This window comes from Zeus faber (assembly GCF_960531495.2).
Source record: "Zeus faber genome assembly, chromosome: 7".
NCBI lineage: Eukaryota > Metazoa > Chordata > Actinopteri > Zeiformes > Zeidae > Zeus > Zeus faber.
Genome location: NC_137203.1, coordinates 25578470 through 25604635, shown reverse-complemented (window position 1 = coordinate 25604635; position 26166 = coordinate 25578470). Strand labels below are relative to the sequence as shown.

At 44.2% G+C, this 26166-nt stretch overlaps 1 protein-coding gene across 2 annotated transcripts; it reads right to left on the bottom strand.

Moving 5' to 3' along the window:
* Positions 1 to 20: 20 nt before the first annotated feature.
* LOC307232796 (sarcoplasmic/endoplasmic reticulum calcium ATPase 2-like) lies at positions 21 to 25956 on the bottom strand. Of its 2 annotated transcripts, XM_080003963.1 has the most exons (22): positions 25857 to 25956; positions 25538 to 25708; positions 25086 to 25103; positions 24889 to 24971; positions 20731 to 20835; positions 19946 to 20084; positions 13714 to 13794; positions 13117 to 13202; positions 12553 to 13017; positions 10898 to 10986; positions 10689 to 10791; positions 10463 to 10594; positions 10241 to 10363; positions 9814 to 10032; positions 5866 to 6201; positions 5551 to 5771; positions 5026 to 5228; positions 4638 to 4723; positions 4214 to 4347; positions 3983 to 4100; positions 3302 to 3422; positions 21 to 854 (listed from the first exon to the last, which is right to left on the bottom strand). In XM_080003963.1, exons 2-22 carry the CDS (start codon positions 25653 to 25655, stop codon positions 841 to 843), a joined length of 2994 nt encoding a protein of 997 aa, XP_079860089.1. In that variant the 5' UTR covers positions 25656 to 25708; positions 25857 to 25956; the 3' UTR covers positions 21 to 840. The 2 variants fall into 2 exon arrangements, with proteins under 2 accessions (XP_079860089.1, XP_079860088.1); XM_080003962.1 differs by having other exon boundaries at positions 21 to 3422.
* Positions 25957 to 26166: the final 210 nt, after the last annotated feature.

Here is a 26166-nt window from a genome sequence, read left to right as displayed (position 1 = left end):
CTAAGAACATACATGGATGCTTTATCTATTCCCTGGGCAGAAATTGAAGATCACAGCAAGTTCATTTCATGATATTCCTTCAAAACGATTCGTTCACCTGCCACACTGACAGGAATATGGGTCTGAGTGTTGCTTCTTAAATAAGGCGATTATCAGTTCTCGAACAGTTTATTTACCTGAAACCACAGTTCATGTGATACATCATACAATTGTCATTTCTCATATTACAGTAGAGCAGGTTGGCCGACGTGCCAGTTGAGTCTCACGGTAGAATCTATGCACCACTGCACCTTTCGTTATCTCGGATAGCACAAAATATATTCCAGACGTGTCGCACAAGTCCGGGTATTTTTTTTTTTTTTTAAAGATTCCATACAAGTATTTCCTTAGGAAAGATGAGTTGTTTTTGAGCTTATTCAACATGTGTACTACTTGACCAAAAGCTATTTTACCAATACTACACATTTCCTATTACAGAAATATTATGGCTGAACTAGAGGACATGCACCATGGAAAATGGCAATTACTGTACATGGTTAGATCACCTTACAAGGATGGCATGAGAACTGTCCACTGGTTTGAAGGATTCTCTAAAGGATCTTCATGCGCGAGAATGGGAGGTTTTAGGACATGAAATTCGCTTATTTGTATCATTTTATCAACGTAAGTCTTATTAAAAAAACAAAACAAAAAAAACTAAACTTAGCGAGTCATGTATTGGATTTAATTTCTTAATTGACATGCAGGTCTTGGAAGATATGGTGCTCCTCAAAACACACATGCACAGCACTAAAACAGAACCTTACAGTTCCTGCAAGGAACTTAAGAGGAGATGTGGGCTTACTTGGCCTTAGCTGCAGAAAAAAAGAGAGAGAAAACCAAATCAATGGAGAGAAATAAGGTATTTTTAAGATAGCTTCAGCATCTGACAGCCTCACACTACCACATTCTGTCATGTGAGAAAGGATGTAGAAGTCCATGCCATATGCAATGAACGACATCTCGTTTTACGAGGGGGGCACTTGAATGTCAGCCTCTGCCAGCTAGAAAATCTTACCAGGAATCAATTGTTCATTTCTCTACAATCAAACACCCGGAAAAGATCTACGCCAGGATGGACGACGCAAAAGGCCTATACCTCTAGCCTGGCACTTTGTGACATTAAAGGCGTTTAAAAACAAATAAGAAAAAAAAAATCACTTGATTTTTGCTCCTCTCGGATAAAAAAAAAAACAACAAAAACACAGAAGGGCCTGTTATTGCTGTTTACCAGGGTAAGGAGAACCCTGGGCTAAGGCAGAAAGAAAACAAAACCGGAGGAGGGACAGTGGTGTTAGGCTGGACATGCAGGTGGAGGTACTCACTCTGTTCACACACAGGAATGCATTGGAAGGAAGGACAGTCAGGTTTAGGGTCAACTCAAAAACACTCACTGGCCCGGTACTGGAGCAGACAGGACATGCAATAAATTCCTACTTACATATGAGCCTAGAGAACTGGGATATGGAGTGTTTTTTTTGTTTTTTTTTTAATAAACAAAACAAAATATATATATATATATATGTATATATATATCAATCTATACATAGAGACTACGTTGTGTCCTTTATACACATGTATAACCAGTCCATTCAGCCTTCCAGAGGAAATGACCAGCAATGTGTCACATGGTTGTCACTAGTGGATACATACCAATGAGGAGTCGACGCCCATTTTCTGGGAGTCCGCAAACTGTGGGTTTGTGCTTGACTGATGCGACCATCAGTCTGGTGTAGGGATGCACTGATACCGTCTCTTTCTGACCCAGGTCAGAGTTCTCTCTCTTGGTATTTTGCTGATACAGAGTGCTGATGTGTGCGTTAATAGTGAGATCACAGATGTTTAAGACCCTGGGTTTTGGTCATTTTTATTACATCCCCTCAGTTAACCAAAGATCGAATGTAACATGAAACTGTGCCAGAGTCCCGGAAAACAGAACGCTGAATGAGAAATCAATGAAACCGCGATGCGTTACGTTGGAATCGGGTCTTGGTAAAACAATATTTTACGTGTACATGAGTACAGTATCAAACCCAACACTGGTATCTGTGCATCCCTAGCCTCTTGTTTCTTTTTTTTTTTCTCTCCTTTCAAAAACATTCAAGTACAGTATGTGCACATTAAACATAAATTATAAAGACTATTGCAATTCAGACTAAATTTTAAAAAGTGAACCTATAGAGAAACAAAGCCAGAGTGTGAAGTTCAAGTAAGAAAGTTTAACGACAGGGTTGTCTACATCAAAACCGCTTTAAATCCATTTACCTCTCTGTCCACTCTTTTCTTGAAGAACAGGATTACAAAAACACACTTAAACTAAAAAAAAAAAAAAAAAAAAAAATTATCATATAAAAAAAAAGATGCAAGAATTTTAGGCTATGTGTACTTTTTTGCGAACGCAAATCGGTGCATACCTCAACAATCGATATGACTAGATGTGTGGAGCGCGAAAGTAAAGTGAAATAAAAATGGGTGCTTATAGTCACATCAACAGCATTGAGGTAGCTGTGCTCTGCCACAAGCAGAAAATAAACATATGAACCGGGTACACACAGCTCCGAGATATAAGGGGTAGCCAAATGTGTTTGTGTGAAGGCGAAGATGTATGTTCAAGTCTTAAAAATATTAAAACGTATGTCTACCCAGAATTCCTGTCCCCACGCCCACTTCCCAAAACTACAAAAAGGTTAATCATAAAATGGTGTACAGATAGTAGGCAGCTCGTACGCGGCCCACCCACTTTTCTCCTCGAAAAAAATACAAAAAAATAAAAAATAATAGGGATGAACAAAGAATGGCTTCATGGGAAATAAAGGCATGACCGGAATGAGAGACCTCAAGCAATAAAACACGCTCTTCTTAAATAGAAAAAAAAAAAAAGAGAATAAAAAAAACCAACAAACTGCAGAGAATCTCCTGGATACAAAACAATAGAGGACGGTTGAGGGGAGCCGACAGCAGAATCAACTGTAGCCCGGAGCGCTCACTGGTAAGTTGTTCAGTTAATTAAAGTGTGTTAGACGTGTGTGTGTGTGTGTGTGTGTGTGTGTGTGTGTGTGTTAATGTCCACTTCACACTGGTGCAGGGGGTAAAGGTAGTGTACCGGGGGTCAGTCAGGGCCAAAACATGGCAGACACATTAGTGTCAATGCTGTAGATCCACAACACCAGGGGCAGGACGAAGGCCACGAAGGGCCAGGAAACGCCCTCCATGCATGCAGACAGGGAGGAGCGCTTGGTGGCCGGCTCGATCTGCTGTTTACCCAATTCCAAGTAGTTCCTGGCCATGAACTTTAGCAGCTCGTCCAGCAGGATGACAGGCATGGAGATCTTTAGCACCATCACCCACTGGGTGACGTCCAGCGGGGTGATCTGGAAGATGACCTGGGGGAGAGAGCGGGGGGGGGGGGGGGGACGCTTTGTTAAAAGACTACTGTGCATACTTTATTTGCACGCAATGTCATCTGTCATGTATCGTGAAACTTCATATCCATGTCATTTTCCTGCTACATGAGGGCTTACATTTCAGAAAGGTTGGACCCAGTGGAAAAAATAAACATGAGCCTGATGAATGTGAGTGCAATGATATTATCTGCCTAAAATACCTACCATCTTATCCATTTAACAACAACCTGGCTATGCAGCCTGTGTGGTTGCATAGCCAGGTTAATTCCGTCCATATCGCTGCATGTATGTGATAAATAACCTCTTGAACCTTGAAATCTCAAACATCGTAAACATTTGGGCACCTGTTTGGGTGTAATAAGTGCACACACCCACTAGGGGGCACTAGTCATCATATAAAGTTGGAAGTAAAGGCATTATCCGTCAATTGCAGCTGCAAACATAGCTGCTTAACACTTAATGAGCTCCTTTTCAAACAGTTTCCTTTCTAAGAATAAATCAAACCGTTATGTTTAGACAAAACATTCGGAAGCACTTACAGGAAGCGGCTCCACATAGAGGATGAGGAAGTGGAGGGACATGGAAAGGCAGATGGCGCCCAGCAGCCACACATTCTCCCAGGGGGGCATACGGAGCAGGGACTGGTTCTCAGACAGACTTTGTACGGGAGAGAAAAAAAAATAAAGCAGTGACCACAGGCAGCTTGTCTATGAAACCCAAAGGGATCTTTTAGAGGATTTTTTTTTTGTCGCTCTCTGTGTGGCGCTCACCTGTTTAGAGCGTTGCACATCTCGATGGTGACCAGCACAGACAGGGCCATGGTCATGGGATAGGGGGACTCGAACACCTCGCAGTCCAGGCCGTCGAAATCCGGGTTGTCTGCAGAGCACTGGAGAAAGTGACTCTGTGGGAGGGAAAGATGGAGGAGTGTTGTGAGGTCGACCTCTAATACATTTCTACCAGTATCGTTGACCTTGACACATACATTATTTTGTAGTCTGAATTATAATGACAAGACAATGACAATGTTGACAAAATGATGACAAAAAAAAACAACAACATTATTTGAAAGATAGTTTTAGTATGTGGATATTATCCGGATTTCCTTTCAATTAAAATGTACTACCGTTATCTTGATAATAAATTATACCACTGCACCTAGCCTGATGAACCTCTGTGAGGGCAGACACTCACCAGCTGGTACAGGGTGATTTGAGGTCCGTCTTCAGAGATGGTAAACCACCAGGCGGCAGCTCCCACGGTGGCAGCACCTACATAGCCTGTGGAAAAGACAAGGCATTCAGCGATAAGGACAGGGACACACACACACACACACGCACGCACGCACGCACGCACGCACGCACGCACGCACGCACGCACGCTCTCACACACACACGCTCTCACACACACACGCTCACACGCGCACACACACACGCTCACAAAAACACTACCTGAGCCAAACACTTTGCATAATCCCTTGGGGGAGCGCTTCTATTCAATATGTCTCGCAGTGGAAAAATGGATAAGTATGCCACTGCCATCTGAGCAGCACAAGATGGAATAAAGTAATTGTTGTCCAAACCCCCAATGGTCAAGTATCTGAAGAAAAGCCAGCCGGAGATGAGGGGCTCCTTCGCGTTGCGTGGCGGCTTGTCCATGATGTCCAGATCGGGGGGGTTGAAGCCCAGCGCGGTGGCAGGAAGGCCGTCGGTCACCAGGTTGACCCACAGCAGCTGAACGGGGATCAGAGCCTCAGGGAAGCCCAGCGCGGCCGTCAGGAAGATACTACACAAAGAGATGCACCGGTTAGCAGTTGCTGTCTGAAGGGCTAAAATGTAACCATCCTACCCAAGACCATCATTATAGTAGCTATGTGCATAAGGAAAGTCACATCTTCAATCAAATAAGCAATGACAGTTTGTTGGCGTTTAAAATATTGTGAATATTTGCTCCATTATTTATTGGAGACAAATTAAAAAGTCAACTCTTAATCATTTGAACCAAGGATATGATTAGTTGATTAGTCTATTAGTTGAAATCGGTTTTGTGTAACTGAGTCATCCACTTGTATCAGTTACTTTGTAGTATTCCAAGCTCTTCCGCTCACCAGACAACCTCTCCCACGTTGGAGGAGATGAGGTATCTGATGAACTGCTTCATGTTGTTGTAGATGGCTCTGCCTTCCTCCACAGCGGCCACAATGGAGGAGAAGTTGTCGTCGGCGAGGACCATCTCGGAGGCTGACTTGGCCACGGCAGTGCCAGAGCCCATGGCGATGCCGATCTCCGCCTTCTTTAAGGCGGGGGCATCGTTGACCCCATCACCGGTCTGTGGAGACGCAAGCGTTAGTACAAGCACGCGCGGGGTCCTTCCGAAGTCAAAAACAGTCAACAAACAAGAACGCACGCAAATCGACTCGTACCATAGCCGTGATCTCGTCGAAGCCTTGCAGAAACTCCACAATCTTGGACTTGTGGGAGGGCTCAACGCGGGCGAAGCAGCGGGCGTGGGTCACAGCCTCCCGCTGGACTTGAGGCGACAGGTCGTCGAACTCGCGGCCCGTGAAGGCCATGTGGTCAATGTCGTCGTCCTCGGACAGGATGCCGATGCGCCGGCAGATGGCCACGGCCGTGCCCTTGTTGTCCCCGGTGATCATGATGACGCGGATGCCGGCCTGACGACACAGCTTGATGGAGGCGGCCACCTCCTGCCTGGGGGGGTCCAGCATGCCCACGCAGCCCACGAAGGTCAACTCCGACTGAACCCGGGAGAGGAAAGACGATTGTTAAAACGTGTATGTGACAGTCAGGGGGGCGTGGTTAAGCCACGGTTTGCAAGTGACGGCGCTGGCTTCGGCCTGCGTCGGCGCAGCTGTACCGGGTCGGCCCGATCAGTCCCATTGGCGCTGATTGGTCTGACCCAGAGCTGGGAGAGCTTTCATATGTGCTGTCTGTCTTGCAGTGAGGGGACGCGGTGCAGGAGATGGGACCCTGCGGACCAGACCCGGACGCCGATTAATGCAATATTGCTTTATTTTTCCGTTATGGTCAGCCAGCCTTTTTGTTTATTTGTTTAATAAAAACTCAGCCGTGAAAGTCTCCTTCTCCCTCCCCGAACCCGTATCTGTGGGAAGGGTTTCCCAACAAGTGGCGCCTGAACGGGGGCCATGGGAGGGGCACCGGAGACAAACCGCTGGCTGCTGGAGTGCATTGCCGGGCTGATAAATAAATAATACATAAATAAAATAAAACCACTCAACCAAAACAATAGATAAAATGGACTCTCGGGCTCAACACGTTAACTTCACCTAGTTCACGGTCACTGGGTGTATTTGTGTGTGTGTGCGTGTAGGCGCTGCCCGAGCCCCGTTTTCAGCCCCCATTTCCAAATACATTTGAACATAAGCTCAAATATAAGTAGAGTAGTTATTGATATAAAAAAAAAAAAAACAGATTGATGTTATGAGCAGCAGAAATCAGCATGTAGTTTTAGTTGTAAATTCCCACGTGACTTTAACGCAGCATCTGGAGGAGTAACAGTGGCAGTCCACCGTGGATTCTAGGGTAGATCATCATCAACTCAGCCAGGGACTATGATCATGGTCACTGTGAAAACTCCAAAAGATGAGGAGAGGATCGCGATTTCAAAGGATTCTTCTGGCGGCAAGGTTCTGTTTAGGTTTTGTCACGTTGATACTTGGAGTAGGAGCGTCGCTCCCCGGCTCTGTGAAAAACCGCTTAGGCACTGCGCCCAAGTCTTGTAATGGTAGGGAAAACCCTGCTGTTTATTCTGGTGACATTTTTATGTAAACCCAACGGGCGACTATAGAAGTCAGAAAAATTAATGAAAAATGTCCAGTGTTTCCCACAAAATTTGACCCTATTTGTGGAGGTTGCTGACCGGGGGGGGGGACACGAGGACACACTGTGACAGTGTCCCCGTTACACTTACTTTTGTTTAAAATAATATACATCTAAAATAAAAACAATGTTTTAATTTGCTTTATTAAAAGGAGCGGGATACACAATCTCTCCCTTTTCAATGTCTCCATAACGCATGGAGAGCGAGACAGGGGCGCAAATCGCGCCCCGATCACTCACTCAGGGAAAACATAGAGGATTATTTTCGAGGGCTTTAATGCATGATCGGAATGACAGATCATGAATAGAGCCAGTGTTATTTTGTTATTATTCTTATTTTGTTATAATAAATAAATAAATCAATCAAGGTCTAGGCTATTTTAGAGATTTATGAACCAACCCCATCTGTCCATAGTTAGTTTTCATGTCGTTTTCACATGTTAACAAATGACTGACAGTTTGTATGAACCGGATGTTATCCGTAGTGAAAACTTTTACAACTGTGTCCGGCCCCAGGACCCCTGCAGGATTCCCGTATTTCTCGGTGAATAGTGACAGGTGATCCATGTCAGTCAGGAGAGGAAATTACCCAATTGTTGGTTCCGAAAAGCCGCAGGGAAATGCTTTTCCAGGCAGCTCACCATAACTCAATGGCCGGTCACCTCGGACACGATAAGACACTGCAGTGGATAATTGGCCGCTTCTATTGGCCTGGCATTTGGCAGACATGTGCCAATTAGTCAATCCTCCGGCTACACCAAACGCATCTTTGAGGCCCCTCCCTCTACTCGAGACGCCGTTCTAAAGACTTGCTATGGACCTCATCGGGGCGTTAAATTGCAGTGCTCGTGAGTATCGTTTCGTATTGGTCCTTATGAATTATGCAACCCGGTACCCCGAGGCGGTGCCTTTGCACAGTATTACAGCCAAAAGTGTGGCGGGTTGGGAGTCAAAAGGAAATCCTGACCGACCAGGGCAATTATTTTATGTCACGTACACAGGAACTTTTCGAGCTATTGAACGTCCGCTCAATTCGGACCAGCGTGTACCACCCCAAGACCGGAGGCCTGGTGGAGCAGTTCAATAAGACACTGAAGAATATGGTTCGTAAGCTTGTGCATGATGATAGCCTGAATTGGGATATATGGTTGGACCCTCTGTTGTTTACGGTGTGGGAGGTGCCTCAGGCCTCAACAGGATTTTCTCCCTTTGAACTCCTCTTCAGCAAGCGACCCCTGAGGGTGATGGACCTAATTAACCAGTGAGAACGAAGTTCAGTATGTTATGGACTTGCAAGCAAAGCTGCACGCGGTGGGGCGCTTGTAGGCCCAGGAACACCAGGGGCGATTCTGTGACAGTGGGGCTCGATTCAGGCAATTTTCACCGAGATGAGGTGTTCTTCAACCAGCTCTAAATTACTGGCAAAGTGGCAAGGGTCCTAGGTGGTCACACAGCGTTTGGGGAGGTATATTATGATTAGATCTGCCCCCAGTTACTGAATTTAATTCCAATTAGTAACCTGTAACCAATAACCAGTATCATGTTAGATTTCTCACATTTAAGACAAACCAAATTTCCTAAAAATAGTATGAAGTAGTCTGAATAAATGTAGCAGACTTTTCAGAGATGACCAGCTCTCTGTCTGATTTAACCTGAAAGGGTGCCATCAGATCTGGTCCAGTGGACAGAGAAGTGGCAGCAGGTGTTTGAGAAGGTAAAATCAGCTCTCTGTGGGAAGCCAGCGTTGTTCACAGATAATTTTTCCTCTCCCTTTCTGCTTGCAGACTGATGCGTCGGACAGAAGGCTGGGGGCGCCGACCGGCTGTACATCAGTCGGAAGTTCTCAGAGGAGGAGACGAAGTGCAGCACTGTGGAGAATGAGTGTCTGGCCATCAAGTGGGCGGTCAGCACCCTCAGTTACTACCTCCTGGGGTGCCCCTTCATCCCCTTCGGACCACGCCCCGCTGCAGTGACCCCACCGCATGGAGAATACCAACACGGGTATCACCCGTTGGTACCTGGCTCTCCAGCCCTTTAAGTACAAGGTAAACCATAGGGCGGGGGCGCAGATAGTGGTAGCCGATTTCCTCTCCCGCTCGGTGGGGGGGCTGGCGACCGAACAGCTGCGGTGGGGGTATGTGACAGATGAGGGGGCCTGGTTAAGTCATGGTCTGCAGGTTGGCGTTCACTTTGTCGGCGCAGTTGTACCGGGTCAGCCCAATCAGTCCCAATGGCACCGATTGACCCAACCGGGCTCAGAGAGCTTTCATATGTGTTGTCTGTTTTGCAGTGAGGGAACGTGGGGTGCAGGAGATGTGACCCTGCGGACCAGATCAAGACCCAAACGGACCCGAACTCTGATTAATGCAATTTTGCTTTATGTTCCAAGTTTCTTAAGACCCCCAAAACCGACTCAAAAAGGCTGAAGAATCGGAATAAGAAGAATAAACAGAGCAATAACAATAGGTCCACATTCTGTGGGCTCGGACCCTAATAACGTGAGAGCTTACCTCATATTCCGAGAACATGGCGGTCTCAGACAGAAGCATGTCCTGCATCTTGGGGGGGCTGTCTCGGGTGGCCAGCGCCAGGCAGCGCAGGGTGTCTCGCCCTGTGCCGTACTCGCGGATCACAGACAAGATCTTGTCCTTGATGCCTTGGCTCAGGGGAACTCTGCTGTTCCCAACTCTGACATGGGTGCACCTATCGATGACTCCCTCTGGAGCGCCCTGTGAGCAGAACATAGGGCTTCAGTTAGGGGGGGTGTCTATTCATAAAGATTGTTTAATTTCCTTGTTTTCAGTCAAAATTGTAGAGATTTTAGCTGATGGTCAAAAGTATTTTGAAAAAAAGTCTTCACCTACTCTAAAGTGGGAAGTGTTACAAAGACATACATTTCAGGGCTTGCAGTGTTGGAGTCCTGTCCGTATACTATACCTTGACAAACATCTTGCCCATGGAGGAACGGGACTTGTTGTTAGGAGTGCAGTAGACGGACATGGACTTCCTGTCTCTGGAGAACTCCAGGGTGAACTCCTTCTTCATCAGCTGCTTGATCACCTGATGCACAAAGGAACCGTCAGCGAAATCTGCTGGGAAAGCTCTTGAGGGAGGAAAAACCGGCAACGCCACAGCCTTGTAGGAGTGGATGTCACTCACGGAATTGCATGCATTGGCCCTGTCAATCTTGGAGAGGTTGCGGACGTCAGTGTCAAAGGCATTCATCTTTTCTACCAGGCAGGTCAGGGCGGTCTCTGTGGCCTCGCCCACTTTCTCGTACACTCCTTTGGCCTGGAAGAGCAAAACGCTGCATGTTTGCACCAGCATTCAGTAGATGGGTTTGAAAACCCAACAACATTAATCTAGAGCAGGCAAGAGTTCACACCTCATTAAAGTCCAGGGAAGAGTCATTGCACAAGGCACAGATGGTGGCAATTTCAACCAGTGCATCATACTGAGAGGACTTCACTGGTTTGTCATCAGTGTACCTATTGGAGAGAAGGACGTGTTTACCTGCACTTGTACAGACAGACAGACAGACAGACAGAAAACATGACGCTCTTTCCAAATGTGTGGTGTGCCGGCAACACTCACACTTCACCCTCCGGAGCGTAGGTAGAACCTGTGATGGTGAACTCCGATAGAGAGCAGCTCGGCCCCTCCACCTTGTTGAGAATGAACATCTAGACACAACACAAAAATGGAAAGAGGCATTAAAAACACCAAATGATTTCCCAGCCTGCATTCAACATCGTTGCATTCACTGCATCATATTAAAATGAGCATTCTATGTCTTAACTGAGGCAACACCACAACCAGTAAAAATTGTTAAGCCACTGGACAGCAGGACCTATGTGGCTGTGGAGGCCAAGACGGTTGGCCTCCACAGTCAAGCAAGTTAGGAGAAGGGTGTTGATAGCCAGTCCAGTCCTGCTGTTATCTGATGATTACAGCAAACTGACAGTCGGTTTTATTTTTAGCTCACTTTGCTGCTCCCCCTCTTTAAAACGGATCATGGCCCTTCTTATCAGTTAACCTCATGAAATTCCTACACGTCGCTGATGCAGCAGCAGCGGATTTCACTTCCTTTTAACTGCCATTTAGTATTAGTGATCCATGGACTGTACACTCTGGTATGGCGAGCATGAATTGGACCGAGCTTGGTTTGTGTCACTCTGCCAGTGGGCCAGAGGTCCTTACAATCTCTGTGTTTTGTCAAATCAACTTAAAAAAACATTATCACAAGCAGAAACAGACATTTCAGTTTCAGAAAGTAAATTCTCCCTCATACTGAATCAACTGACTGTTTGATTGCTTATTAGCACAACCCAGGGGTAAAACTAATGACAGGGATAAATTGTGCTCAGCGCATGGCTGGAGCAACAACATGTCAGGACATTTATTCTCTGATCTGGAATTGTAATCCTCTGAATATAAAAAAAAAAAATGGCCATCTTTGTTGTGAATTCAACATCGTGTCATTGCTAAAAATAAATATTCAGCAAAATAATGCCCTTGAGACATAATTGTGGGTAACTTAACAAAACATTTTTTAACAGACTTTAGATATGCCTACCCTTCTCATGTTAAAAACAAAAACATTCAACATCATTTTTTCCCCTATTAAAAAGCATAACATTTCCAGGCTGATCTGACTCATCTTATAGTGTAGTTATAGTGTTGGGGGGGTCTCAGAGGGGGCTCTCAGTCAGTGTTGTCGTGGCTGCGGTGTTACCTGAGAGCTGCTGAATCATCAGTTCTGAAGAATGCAATGCATAGATGACATAAGAGGATTAAACTTTAATAAACGCTCAAACACCTCCTTAATGTGGGGCCAAGCAGCACTGTGGTGCCACTCGAAAGGGGGGAGGGAGAAGGAACCCCTGGCTGGCTGCTTTGCAGCACGGTGACGCAAGGTCAGTTATGCAACACCAGCACTGCAAGTCCTCCAGCGGCCCGACATGCATTAGAGTAGAATTAGCAGCAGCAGCATGTCACCTCCTTGTTTAACTGGCAGTGTCATCCCCCACAGAGAAGTGGATGCGCTTACCTTTGACATTTTTGCTCATATCATTATCCTGAGTAGGCAAGTAGTGTTACTGAATGTTGCTAAAGGTGACTTGGGTAGAATATTTGGCTGTTAAATTAAACACAATGCTGCAGGGATAAAACATTTCAGATGATGGTTTTCAGGTTGGTGACTCCAACCCATTAATGTGCCAGTTATTCTGCGAGAATGAGGGCCTCACCCTGCACACAGACATCTGGTTGGTGGTGAGGGTGCCCGTCTTGTCAGAGCAGATGACAGAGGTGCAGCCCAGCGTCTCCACGGAGGGCAGGCTGCGGACGATGGCGTTCTTCTTGGCCATGCGCCGCGTGCCCAGGGCCAGGCAGGTTGTGATGACGGCGGGCAGCCCCTCAGGGATAGCGGCCACAGCAAGCGCCACGGCGATCTTGAAGTAGTAGACGGCGCCGCGGATCCAGGAGCCGCCATGGACAGGGTCGTTGAAGTGGCCGATATTGATGATCCACACCGCGATGCAGATGAGGGAGATGACCTTGGACAGCTGCTCCCCGAACTCATCCAGCTTCTGCTGCAGCGGCGTCTTCTCCTGCTCCGTGGCTGCCATCTCGTCGCGGATCTTACCGATCTCCGTGTTGACGCCTGTGGCCACCACCACACCCACAGCCTTCCCGGCTGAAATGTTGGTGCCCTGAAAAGGGAAAAGGTAGATTTGCTGACTCTGGTGCTATGGTTTAACAAATGTGGCAATCTCATAACGGAGCACTTGAGGAAAATGTAGAATCCTTACAGAGAAGAGCATGTTCTTCTTGTCCTGGTTGACGGCACGTGGGTCAGGGACAGGGTCGGTGTGTTTGATCACAGACACTGACTCACCTGCAAAGAACAAAACCAGACACGGGTCAAATAACTTGACCACTCCACACAGGAAACGACAGTTTGACTATTTGAGCTACATGCGTTTCCTAGAATAAAAAAATATATATTTGAAAGGTGCAAATTAGGATTTATTGTAGGGAATGGCTTGTACGATTATTATCACTCATGACGATATACTTATTTCACAAGGTGTAAATGTTTATATTTAGAAGTGAATAATCTTCTTTAATTTGAGTAAAGGTCTGCATTGTTCAACGTGGCACAGTCCAAGTGTGGCTGTTACGGATGCACTCAGATTAGAACAGCTGAGTTGGAAAAAACACCGTGCAAAGTGACCTTTTATATCATTTCCCTAAGAGAACACAGTAAAAGTCATCTAAAATGTGTTTGTTAATAGAGGCTTGTCATTTGAATTTTTTTTAATTTTTTTTATATTAATACAATTTAAACCTACTAAAAACATGACATTGGACAGTTGAAGTGATGAAGCCAGTTGGCAGTAACTTACCGGTCAAAATAGACTGGTCTATCCTCAGCGTGGTGGATTTGATCGAACAGATACGGATGTCAGCGGGCACCTTATCTCCAACTAAATGTCAATAAACAAATGTTAAGCATACAAGGAATAGCCAAAACAGCAGTTGACAGATAAAAATTAAAAATAAACTGAATTGGAAATTTATAAAGATGCCGACAGGCAGACTTTATAACACAACATGGCAACCAAATTAAATGAGGCTTAACATTACATGGAAATTGCAGAGTCAATTCATACATGTCAATAAATGTATTTATACAATTTCTCTTTGGATGCCACATGACTCCTTCAGTCTTTCATATCTATCATACAAATTCAAAAGCATATGAATCATCTTGCTTATCAGTAGTTCTACTGTCAAATATTGACATTGGTATTCAGCCACATGGACTATTGGGCTAACGCTGCTAGCTGTGCATGTACAACGTGGCAACACTGGCTTTCCATGGTGGCCATAGATGATAAAAACATATGCAGTGATGGTACCAAGTACTTCCAAGGAATTGCCTTTTTGGGAGACCATATAACTGAGTCCCACTGTGGGCTAAATGGAGCCTTAATGGATAAGGCAACTTGATTTGCACAGACAGCCGTTCAGCCTCAGTGTTGATTGACAAAGCACGGCTCATTTCAGGGTTGGTTGCTGTGCTCCCATCACTGGAGGCAAAGAGAAAAAGAGCCAAAGACAGGAGGAAATTTGAGGACTTGTGAGCCATAAAAAGGCATGTCTCAAAGGAAAAGGCCAATTTGGGCACATCTGAATTGCAGTGACCCAATTCAGCTTCCTAATAGTTTATAAAGGCGATGGAATATAGGGAAACCACTCAGGCTATGGCACAGTTTTGTGCGTTACCATATAGGTCTACATCGGCAGACTAGTATTTGTGTTCAGACAGACTAATGCCCTGAATGCACAAGAAAATCTCAATATTGTCTGTAATTTCAAGAATGACCGGGGTCAAACTGGACACCTAAATTAAATCTGTTATATCAGCAAGGTCCAAATGACATTTTCAAGCAGCAAGAATAAAATAGAATAGAAGTTGAAGAACTTGGTTCTTATGCCAGGATTCCCTTTTGAGTGAAACATAGCCTACACCTGCGTACCCTTGAGGGAAGGGGGAGCAAAATAGCAATGGGACCAACAGTGCATGCAGCCAAAGATGGGAAAAGCATTTCAATACGTTCCAATGTGCTGATCAGGTTGAAGAGCTGACATGCACTAGCAGCTGTTTCCCCAGCAGCCCCACAAAGCAGGAAGAGGTACATGTAATACCAGCCAACTGTCAATCAATGAAGTGGGAAAGCCCTACACACAGCACGTAAAATGGTCTTTTAGCCCAAACGTAGAACTCATAATAATGTCTGCATGTGTGCAATTACATAGCAGTCAAATACTAAATTGATGTCCACAAGCTTTGTTGTGTATCCAAGTGAAGTCAAAAAAACCCTCTTTATCAAAATGAGGATGTCCAAAGTCTTGTTTCCCCCATTGCTGCTGTGTTGGTGGTAGAGAGAGCCCGGTGTGTATTTGGATGTGTGTCAACTCATTAGATGTACCTACAGCTGTGCCAAGGACTCTGATCTGCCACTGGGCATTTGCCAATCATTACACACGGACAAATTTTCTCAGAAAGACTTGTGCCGAGGTCAGTGGCATCGTTAATTCATCTAAATGTGGAACAATGGCCGCAATGGAACCTTCACTTCTGGAAAGAGCACGTAGCCCACAGAAACTACAAAGCGTCAAAGTCGTGTCCCAGATGGTTGAATAACACTTAATGCACCAAGTTGTTTCATTCTGAAGTATATTCACCATTAAGCACAAAGAAAGACCAGGAATTTTGGACATGATAGCTAAGGATGGTGTATACCCATATCATAATAGCATTACGGCTAGCTGTAAAACCACCGTTATCCTAAAAGCCTGCTACACTGCAGGCTTGCTCTAATTTAACCGTGGGTGCACATATCATTTGTCTCCTAAGTCAACATCCTATTTGGGAGCTGGATAAGTGTCTCTTTAAGACTCCCTTGCCCCTGAGCTTGCCAACAGGCCTGTGCCCTTCACAGTGACAACAGCTTTACATAGAAAGACAGTCCTGGATTGGATTGAGATACACACCTAATGTTACACCAAGAGGTGCCCTTTAAACCTACTTAATAAATAAATAAATAAATAAATAAATAAATAAATAAATAAATAAATAAATAAATAAAGAGGGGTCAAAAGGGTTTCTAGAGCATCAAAGCTTTTGGCTTTGATTGGCACATATCCCTGCTGTGTAGCTGTGGGCTAGGCTTTCTCGTGGGCAGTGAGGAGGCTGCATGTGCTGATGGCAGCTCTGACAAAGGGCTGGGCTCCAGCTATGTGAAGGAGGCTATTTCAGAAAAAGTCAGTCAACAGGTGACACACCCTGCTGCTTTCTCTCCTTCCTCCTCCACCTGACAGACTGGTGGTATATCCTAAAACTCACTTCCAACGTTCACTGCGTTGCCGTCAAACAAGGTTTTAGAAAGATTGAGGCTTAGACAACAGAAGTGATAGTTTGGTGCTGCCAGGGTGGCTCGCGGAGAAGACAAACCAACCACAACAGCATTTATGGCTGCTGGCTTAATTTCCCATCCTAATAGTAATACTAGCTAGCAGATTTCTACATGCAATTGTTGACTTGGGTGTTCATGTTTACCCATGAACTTAGTTATGTGAGCAACATTTCCTTGTTTCCCCCCTGACAGCCCCAACAGTGTCCGCTGTGCATCTTAAACAGACCGGGCTTCCACATGGCTTGCAAGAGTTTTTGGTTTTGTGAATGATTCCATTTGTTGGCAGCATGAATAGCCACCCCTTTGGGGCTTGAATTTTTTACCTGAGTTCCATGCTGTGCTTGTGGGAGCATTTAAGAATAAGACTTTCGCCCTCTAACTCCGCCTCCCCTGTCTGAAAGACTGAGCCAATTTGGTATGTCCCGCTGACAGACCAGGGACAACGGACACCTGGCTGGACCAGACCTCGGCCAAAAGGCAGTCCCCCTCCGTGACAAGGGACGCTTGCCAGGCCACACAAAATGCCGCCACATACCATCCGTGGTGTTTGGAATCCCAGACTGTGGAGGGTGTGGGTGCTGATGGGTGAGGGCTCAATGTATTGGGCCTGGTGGGGCGGATCGTTATCCCAAAAGCAATTCCCTATAAGGTCATCTAAGGCTCCACACAATAGGAGTGGGTGAGACGCCCCCTCCCTATCACTACCAGACTCCACAACCTCACATGTAGAAAGGAACAAACCCACTCACTTTTGATGCTACACTTCAAACCCACTGAGCCCTTTGCATCACAGGCAACACACAGTGTGTGTTGTATTATGACCATAACAGGAAACAAAGAAAAACAACAGGAAACAAAAAAAAATTATAAAGAATAATAAAATGCATGAATAAATAAAAAACAATTGCTACCGTGGCTGGTGGATTACACATTCTAGACTTCTATTATTATTATTATTATTAATGATTATAATAAGGAGGCCGTATGAATGTAAATGTATTGTAAAACATGGCTGGTATGGACTGTAAAAACTGGTTACAGGTTAATGACAATCACACGGATAATTGTAGGTATCAAAGATTTGGAGAAAATCGAAAGTAGTTGGATAAGGTGGAAAATGAGTACTGGTCAGTATTAGTCTGATCCCTATATTACTGCATATAAACCATCCAGAACAGCATCTGCATCAAGACTGCAGGAACAGACTGATGGATAACAGGGTTAGATCCGTCTTGGTAGAACAGCAGCCCTCTGCTATATAGCTACTTGGATAAGAGAGCCGACGTTGGACGAAGGGACATTAAATTGCAGCGATATATCTGGGACATGGCAAGGGCAAAATACCCTGCGTGTACTGCTTTAGAAAGGTGATGATGAAAATAAATTCTTAACCTGTCATACAATGTCATAGATTTAAGGAACTGTGTCTTAACGTGGTGCTTTCTGGGTGCTGATGGGAGGTGAGAGGTAGTGGATGGAGGCAGTGTCAACCCCACATCAGCTCTTAGACGACCAGCAGCTCTAGAGACACACTGTGCTGCTCTGGTATTCCTCTCACAGCACAGCCCGTCAAGAATAACTTGTGCGTGTGTCCTCTACCTCAACCCAGCAGTGAGCTGGCCTGCTTCTGCGTCATCATGCCCCTCTCCTGCAAGGCGGACAGTAGGGCAAAACAAAAAATGATGCCATGCAAATATAATAAGGAACGTTTGAAGATTGAGTAAATAAGGGGAGCTGATGAGCGTCACCTTTGTGAATTGAGAAAGAAAGCATCCTGGTTGTAAATTAGCTGACAGCAAAACCTGCACCGACCTTCAGCCTGACTCTATAACTAACCGGATGTAATATTATGCAAGAGTAGCAGATAGTTATCAAACCAAGTTCATATGCCTCTATGTAAATCTAACATTAGAATTAAGACCCTTTTCATGCACGACTAGAGCTCCCGGTGGCCAGCATAAAAAAAGAGAAGGGTTTAATGTCTCCGCTGATACATTGTCCTTGTCAAGGTGACTTTGGAGTCCCATGGAACATTGTCCCACTGTAACATGTTTCCCCTGAACGGGAGGGGGGAGGCACCAGACACCTGTCATCTTGCTACTGTCACTGCATACTATAAATACAGCATTCCATAATCTAAACAGCACTATGACGTCTACAAATATAGACCTACCACTATGTACAGAAAAAAAAGACTGCATCACCTTGGTGGCATAGGGTTAAACCTAAATGATAACTCAAGCACTTTGATATCTCAACAACAGTTACATTTCACTGCATTATTTTTTGCAATGGTGCGCGTTTTATAAGCAGTCCTATCAAAAGTCTTACATTCTGAGGCTTAGAAATTTAGCTGCTGAAAGGATCACAGCAATGTGAATCGTTCCAAGCTTTTTAAGCACTGGGGGAAATGAATCTATGAGCTGGAGCCTGTCGCAAAGGCTGTGCCAATGTGTGGTGCTGGTAGCAACAACCATCATCTACTGAGCCTGATTCAGGTTACACACAGTCCTAGACCCATCATGGACACACACACACACACACACACACACACACACACACACACACACACACACACACACACACACACACACACACACACACACACACACACACACACACACACACACACACACACACACACACACACACACACACACACACACACACACACACACCAATTCCTTTGAGACAATGGGCTAATAGGAAAGTCTGAAAATATACCACCCTTCTAAGGTGAGTCACCCTCTGCAGTGGTTGGGTTGAAATAGTCCATGTGTTGAATGTAAACCATGACTATGCCTGCATTAATGAGCCTTGTCAAAAAATAAAGAAATAAAATAAAAATAAAATCCCTTTTATAAAAAAATAAATATAAAAAGATAAAACATGGAAACAGGCAGGGACGGCAAAATAAACACACTTTCATGTGGCGAAAATAAAGGTTAAAGCAGCATTATGTAACTTTTGATATCTGCACCCCTACAGTTTGAGTGCAATTCCTCTTTACACAACTGTCGTAAAATTCAGTCCGGTGTCGGAAAACAATTTATTTTGCCGGACAAATTTGAACCTTATCGGTCACATTTCGATAACAGTCTTAGCTTCCCAGAGCCGTGGTCAGAGTGTATTGCTGCTCCGGGGGAGCCGCAGGGAGAGTGGGGACAGGGAGGGACGGGGGCCCCTGCTACCGGTGTAGGTACCAGATGTGCTCGGCCCGGCAGATCAGCTCACATCCGCGAGTCAGAGGGTGAAACAAACCCTGTGGCGCAATGAAAGTGAGGGCCGGCGAACGCCGGTTGAGGTGCGGGTGCTAAGCGCACCACTGGCCCGTCCCGCCCGTGCGTGCGTCGAGGGAGGTGTAGTGGCTACGTTTTGAATGAGCATTATTACTGGACATTTTGACCGACAAGTTTATAACTTCTTTAATAAATTTTATAATAAGTTGTTTGTTTGTTTAAAAAAAAAAAAAATAACAACATAATTACTGGCTAAGGGAAACCCTGAGCGAAACATCAAGCAAGTGACAGTGCCTTAAAGCATAAAGCACTTTTCCTGTGGTTTTGAAACTGAACACTGAAGTTACATAGTGCAAGAACCGGCGTCCGGGGGGTGAAGGTAAACACAGCTCATGAAAAAGGTATGGTCAACTTACCGGCAACCTCCACAATGTCCCCGGGTACAATGTCTTTGGCCTTGATCCTCTGGACAGTTTTCCTGTCCTGACGGTAGACCTTACCCATCTCGGGCTCATACTCCTTAAGTGCCTCAATGGCATCCTCGGCGTTACGTTCCTGGCGAGGAAAGAAAAGAAAACAGGGGCTGTCAGAGTAAATTTGGAAATATATGTTTATGCTTAATGTGTCTATGTACACAGACATACAGCCGTGCTTTATCAATAAGTTGGTTAAAAAATGCTTAGTTGCTGAGAGAAGTTGCTGGCAGCCTCCAGACACCAATAAACAGTTCACATCACTTTTGCCTCCAAAGAGTTAATCAGTACCCGAGTCTGGTAATTCACCTTAACTTACAATTTGCAAGAGTTTTACTATTTAATAGTCAATATTTTCAAATAAATCAATAGAGTATTATCACATGAAATCAAATGACTGATTTAAATGAGCAAATTGGGCAACACAAAAGTGAGGACACAGGGGAAGAGAAGCCTAATAGGCAAGTGGCAGACAGCCTTTTCCTGACAATCAGGTTGCTGACAGGGAAATTATGCAGGTTTCAATGATGGTCTTTGGACTTCCACAGTTGATATATACGCAAAGATACTTCTTAGTGGAACCAATATCTGGTGAATTTTAAGGTTTCCAGCCTTTTAAATTGTTTAGGACACTAAAGTCAAAATATTATAATGGATGGATTTGAACAGGGCAACAGCTGCTATTTCAGAATGTACAAGATGTTGTTTCTTATGATGAGGTTTCTTACCTGCCACACGCCGACGATGGCATTTGCTATTAGAATGAGTAGGATTACAAAAGGCTCCACAAAGGCGGTAATAGTTTCTTCTCCTTCCTCAAACCAGGCCAAGACCTGCAGGCAACACAACACATTGTGATTTACTGCTGGCACTGCAGAGAAATAAAGTTATACTACTCATCTTGTGGAGTACAGTTAAGGTTTACCTTCAAGAAGAAAAACAAAATTAATTCAATCCTAATCAATTATCACAGATTTATTTTTTAGACGTGTAAGACATGTTCAATTAAAGTCCCAACATGAGACATAAAATTACAATTTTGGCAGGTTCTCAGCCATTCCATTTTTATTTATTTTTTTTTTTTTAAATGGCTGTGTGCAATATCAAAAAGGACTGTTTTATTATAGACATGTATCTTCAAACACCATTTCTTATTGAACAAAATGTGATCTTATGAAGAGTAGGACAAACATTTGCATACATACCAAAACTCAAAACAGTTAATTCTCTGTCATGAAAGAAATCTTGCAAATGACTCCCAGGGTAGGCATTATATTACATGTGGTCGAGTCTTATAAGTAAGTCTTTGAAGCGGACCAAATTCGTGGCCTCATCCTAGACATTTAGTTTTCTTATGAACAGATAACTTTAAACAAGACCAATATGCAGCACGTCAACATACAGTGAAAGAAAGGAAGGGCTGTCGGAGTAAATTTGAAAATATTATTTATGCTTAATGTGCATATGTACATTGAAAGAGTCAAGTCAATTAATCTGTAGCGCACAATTGTTAAGATTCCCCTGTAGAGGTTTACAAACTGGGCTTTTTAAAATCCAGATTCGATTGTACAGACCATTTTGAAATGTGTGTGAATAGATCTCTTCACATTATGAAAGCAAGTTCATGTTAAAAAAAACTCTAAGACAAAAATTTGGACACCTGGGTCGCAAATATTTCCCGTTTCGAGTTAACCAGTTAACCAGATACCTTCCTTCCATGTTGCAGCTGTTTATTTAAGAACTTTAATGTAATAAAAGGATCCATAGTCAGACCTTACTATTACAAACACTTAACTGGATTTGCCTTAGGCCAAAGAACCTTTCAATTACCTAACTTAAACAAGTAGCGCAGCTCACCACTCTTCGGTTAAACAATACCTTATTTCCTGTGTATTTTGCATTTAATATTGTTTTTGATGGACCCCTTTAAAACATTGAGTCTGCTGAATGGTTTCTATGAAAAATCTCTTTAACTTCTTGATATGCAGATGGTACGTTATTGAGGTTACTTATTGGCGACTTCAAAAAAGCATTCATGCATTTTAAATCCCGAACCCAGTCAGTTCTTTGGAATCACCGACGATGAAAACTGTTCTGCTCACGTTAGTCAAAAATAGGTCTATGCACTCTAATTTGATTTGTGCATATATTATTGCCTAATTTGTCCAATCTTATTATACAGCAGCATTAGCTTCTACTGCCTTGCAGGGGGTGGAGACCTGCATGACATTAACCCCAGAAATAATATGTGCGAGTGTGTGTATGTCGAGGTGGGTTGTGCGAATCAGTATGATCCCTTGCCCTCCCATTGGAGATCCAGGGCCCAAATTTGGTCTTGACTCTTGAGTGATGCCCCCCCCCCCCCTCCTCGTGTCAGACAGCAGCCACTGACACCTCTGTATCACCTGACTGGAGTCAGGCATACCAGTCTCCTTGGTGACGGGGACACAGACATACAAGCAAACACAACCCTTAGAGAAATCCTCTCAATAAACTGATGGTAATTTGTAAATGTTTATTCTCATTTTCTATGTTGTTGATTATTAGAAGTGACTTTCAGGTTCATCCCCACCCACACTGGATACGAGATGGATTCTCCTTCAGTGATTCATCAAGTTTACCATGCCAAGGCTTCAGTCCCGATCACATTTATTTAATGTTATTTCGCAAACGCGATGAGAAAAATAAAAAGACTTAATAAAAATCACAGAAATTTACTTTCTTGCTGAGACTATATTTTCTGTGTCAGACATGTTTTGCATATCAAATATTAAATAATGGCTCAATTTCGCTACATTTGAAGGATGGGTATTGCTAGTGGTTCGGTACATTGTGGATCATGTTTGAGTGCTTTTGGGGCGTGGCCTGCTTCACTTCCATCATGACAGGGGGATTGCCCCAAGAGAGTCCATTTTATACCTGATGAAGGTTGGATTAATGTGAAAACTGTATAGACAACACCAGGCCTAGAAAATTTGAACAAACCGACAATCCCTGAGTCTGTCGTCCAAAACCACTGCAAAGTGGGAGCATGCACGGGATGGTGAGGGATTTTAGTTTTTGATGCATCAGACTATACCAATTTAACTCGCTGGTTTTGCAATCTTGGCCGGACAGAACTCAGCCTTTGGCAAAAAAATTATAATAATAAATAAAAAAAATAAAAAATTACCCTCTGAATAGACTTAGCCCTTGAATGGACAGTGATCACGTTATTACTAATAGCCCGTCAACATGGAAACACTTGAGGCAACACTATAACTTTTTTTTACCTTAAAAATCATTTTGATGGTACATTGACAGAGAGAGATGCTTGATGCTGAGACGCCACGCATGCAGCGGTGTTGTACACAGCGCACAATACTGACACATATATATATATATATATATATATATATATATATATATATATATATATATATATATATATATATATATATATATATATATATATATATATATATATATATATATATATATATAAAAAACCAGTCAGTATTGTGCGCTGTGTACAATACCGCTGCGTGCGTGGCATCTCAGCATCAAGCATCTCATCGCGCATTACTGTTCTCAGTCTCAGTCTCGTTCCCGCAGTCTGTCAGTATTCACTACTCAAGCGTTTCGCAATCATCACATGCCCTTACCATGAAATAACACAGGACCTCACTTATCGACCAATTCCCTTAACGACCTGGTCCTGGGAATAGAACTAGGTTGTTAAGTCAGTAGTACCTGTATATATTTTAAACGTGATGATCAAAATGTCCGGTAATAATGCTCATACAAAACGTAGCCACTCCACCTCCCCAACTGCACAGATGAGAGGGGCTAGTGGTGCGCCCGGCACCCACACTTCAGCTGGCGCGCACTGGGCCTCACTTTCATTGTGCCACAGGATTTGTTCACCCTCTGACTTAGGCGTGCGAGCCGATGTACCAGGCCGAGCACATCTGTTACCTACACCGGTAGCGGGGGGGGGCAATGCCCGCGCACTCTGGGAGAGCAATTGACTGAGTGCTCGCTGAAGCGGCGAAGTCCGTGCAAGGGACGCTGTACCCTAGGTGTACATTAAATTTGTGTTTGCAACATAGACTGTTATTGAAATAAATTTGCCCAGTAAAATTAATTATTTCTGGACACAGGACTGAGTTTTACGACAGTGGTGTCAAAGTGCAATTGCACTCAGAAACTGTAAGGGCGCAAAATCCCAAATACCAAGAGTTACATGGCACTGTTTTAACTGCCGAGTGCTATGAGAGCCCAGCAACGAGTATACCGATAAATCTCACGAGCATAAACAGGAGAGGAAGTCATTACGCAGCAATGGCGCTGGACAACTCAGATGTCTTACTTGGCACATGGTGATAGCAACTCAATATGAGCAACTGCTGTTGTCACCATTCCTCAGATGGGTCGCTAGCTTTCTCAGCTATTTGCCTCTCTAATGTGTGAGTGTAACCCCAGCTGAGGTCTACAAACTGAAGACGTTCACACTTTGCCACTATGTGTATGTGATACATAAACTTTCCTTCGCCCACTCATCATGCAGGCCACCCACTCAATGTATGGGAAGAAAAGTAACACAGAACACATATAATAAACATCCGAGTTTAGTTAGTAAAATAGGGGAATTTGTTTTTCCTTATAGATTGAACCACTATGTACATAATTTGTAGGTTTAAGAACCTGATTGAAACTCTTGAAAAGCACAAGGTTCCTCCGTCTATTATGCCACCAAAATCATTCACTTCTCTTACAAGATGATAAAGATGTATTACTTGATGTAACAACACCCAGGTCTCAAATCTTACCACAGATTGACTATGTAGGTCTATGTGTTTAGCAGCGAAAAATATGAAAATACATGATATACACAAAATACTTACAAAAGATATACATGCGGCAAGGAGAAGAATACGAACAAGTAGATCTTCAAACTGCTCCACAACAAGCTCCCATAAAGATTTTCCTGCAGAAATAAAAAAAAAAAAAAAAAAAAAAAAAAAAAAAAGTGAGGTGGTGAAGGTAAACATGTGTAGAGAAACGCCGACACAAAATGATAGAAAGGTGACAGCGCGGTTACCTTCCTCTGCTGGTAACTCTGTAGGGGGGCGGTGTGGTGCCAGTCCAGGTGACATACAGGGGTGATAGACAGGACAATCAGTGGAGCGTAATAAAACATTTTATGAGGCATGGCTTTCCGATTCGGAAGCAGCCCCTAAACGTGAGACATATTTTAAAAGCAAACACACTTTTCGCACACACATCACATCTATCAAACAACTCAGCGAGGCCATTTATGTGCCTGCGAGAAGTGACGATACTATATCTAATAAGATTTAAGTGTCACGTTAGAAATTGAGGTCCGCTTGACGAAAAGATGGGGAAACCCACGAGGTTACAGGTGATGACGTCATCGCCTCGTCAGCCACTGAGCCGGGCGAGCCGTGACGTTTAACCCACATAGCGCGGCTTGACACCCGCAAGACACACAAGACACGTTCTCATTCACAGTACGAACAACGTTGCGCGTACCGTTCAGGCCCCATTTCTCCCTCTGCCTCTTCACCTGGTCCGAGGACAGTCCCGTGCTTTCGTTGACACTGAAATAACTGTAAACTTCTTCCACACTCTTGGTGTGAGCGTTCTCCATGGCGGCCGGTCAGATTCACAGTGTAAATACGCACCAACGCCGCTCCCTCAGCCCTTACAAAAGAAGAAACAGTTTGCCAACTGCCAGACGGGCATTCAGACTTTGTGATGGCGGGGTGGATCACTCTGAATGTCCTCTTATCGTCAAAAATGTTGGAAATGTGGACTATGAAGTGATCCTCCGCTCAGTTACTGCATTTACCCGGTACAGCGTCCTCCGTCCCGGCCGTGCGTCGGTGCTCCTCACCGTGGCGCAGATCTCTTTGCCGGAGCTCGGGGGTGATGTTCCGCTTTTAACAAAGTGTCTCACCGCTGCCGCTCTGCCCCGCTCTGCATGTGGAGCGATCCGATTGGACGAGACGTGACCGGAAGCGCCGAGAAACCGGAAGTACCCGCCATAAAACCGGCATCTCGTTCAAATATTCAAAATAAATGAACGAATGTATAAACGCAATGCATAAATGTAAACTGTACATAAATAAATAACTAGATTTGTGGTGTGTATATATAAT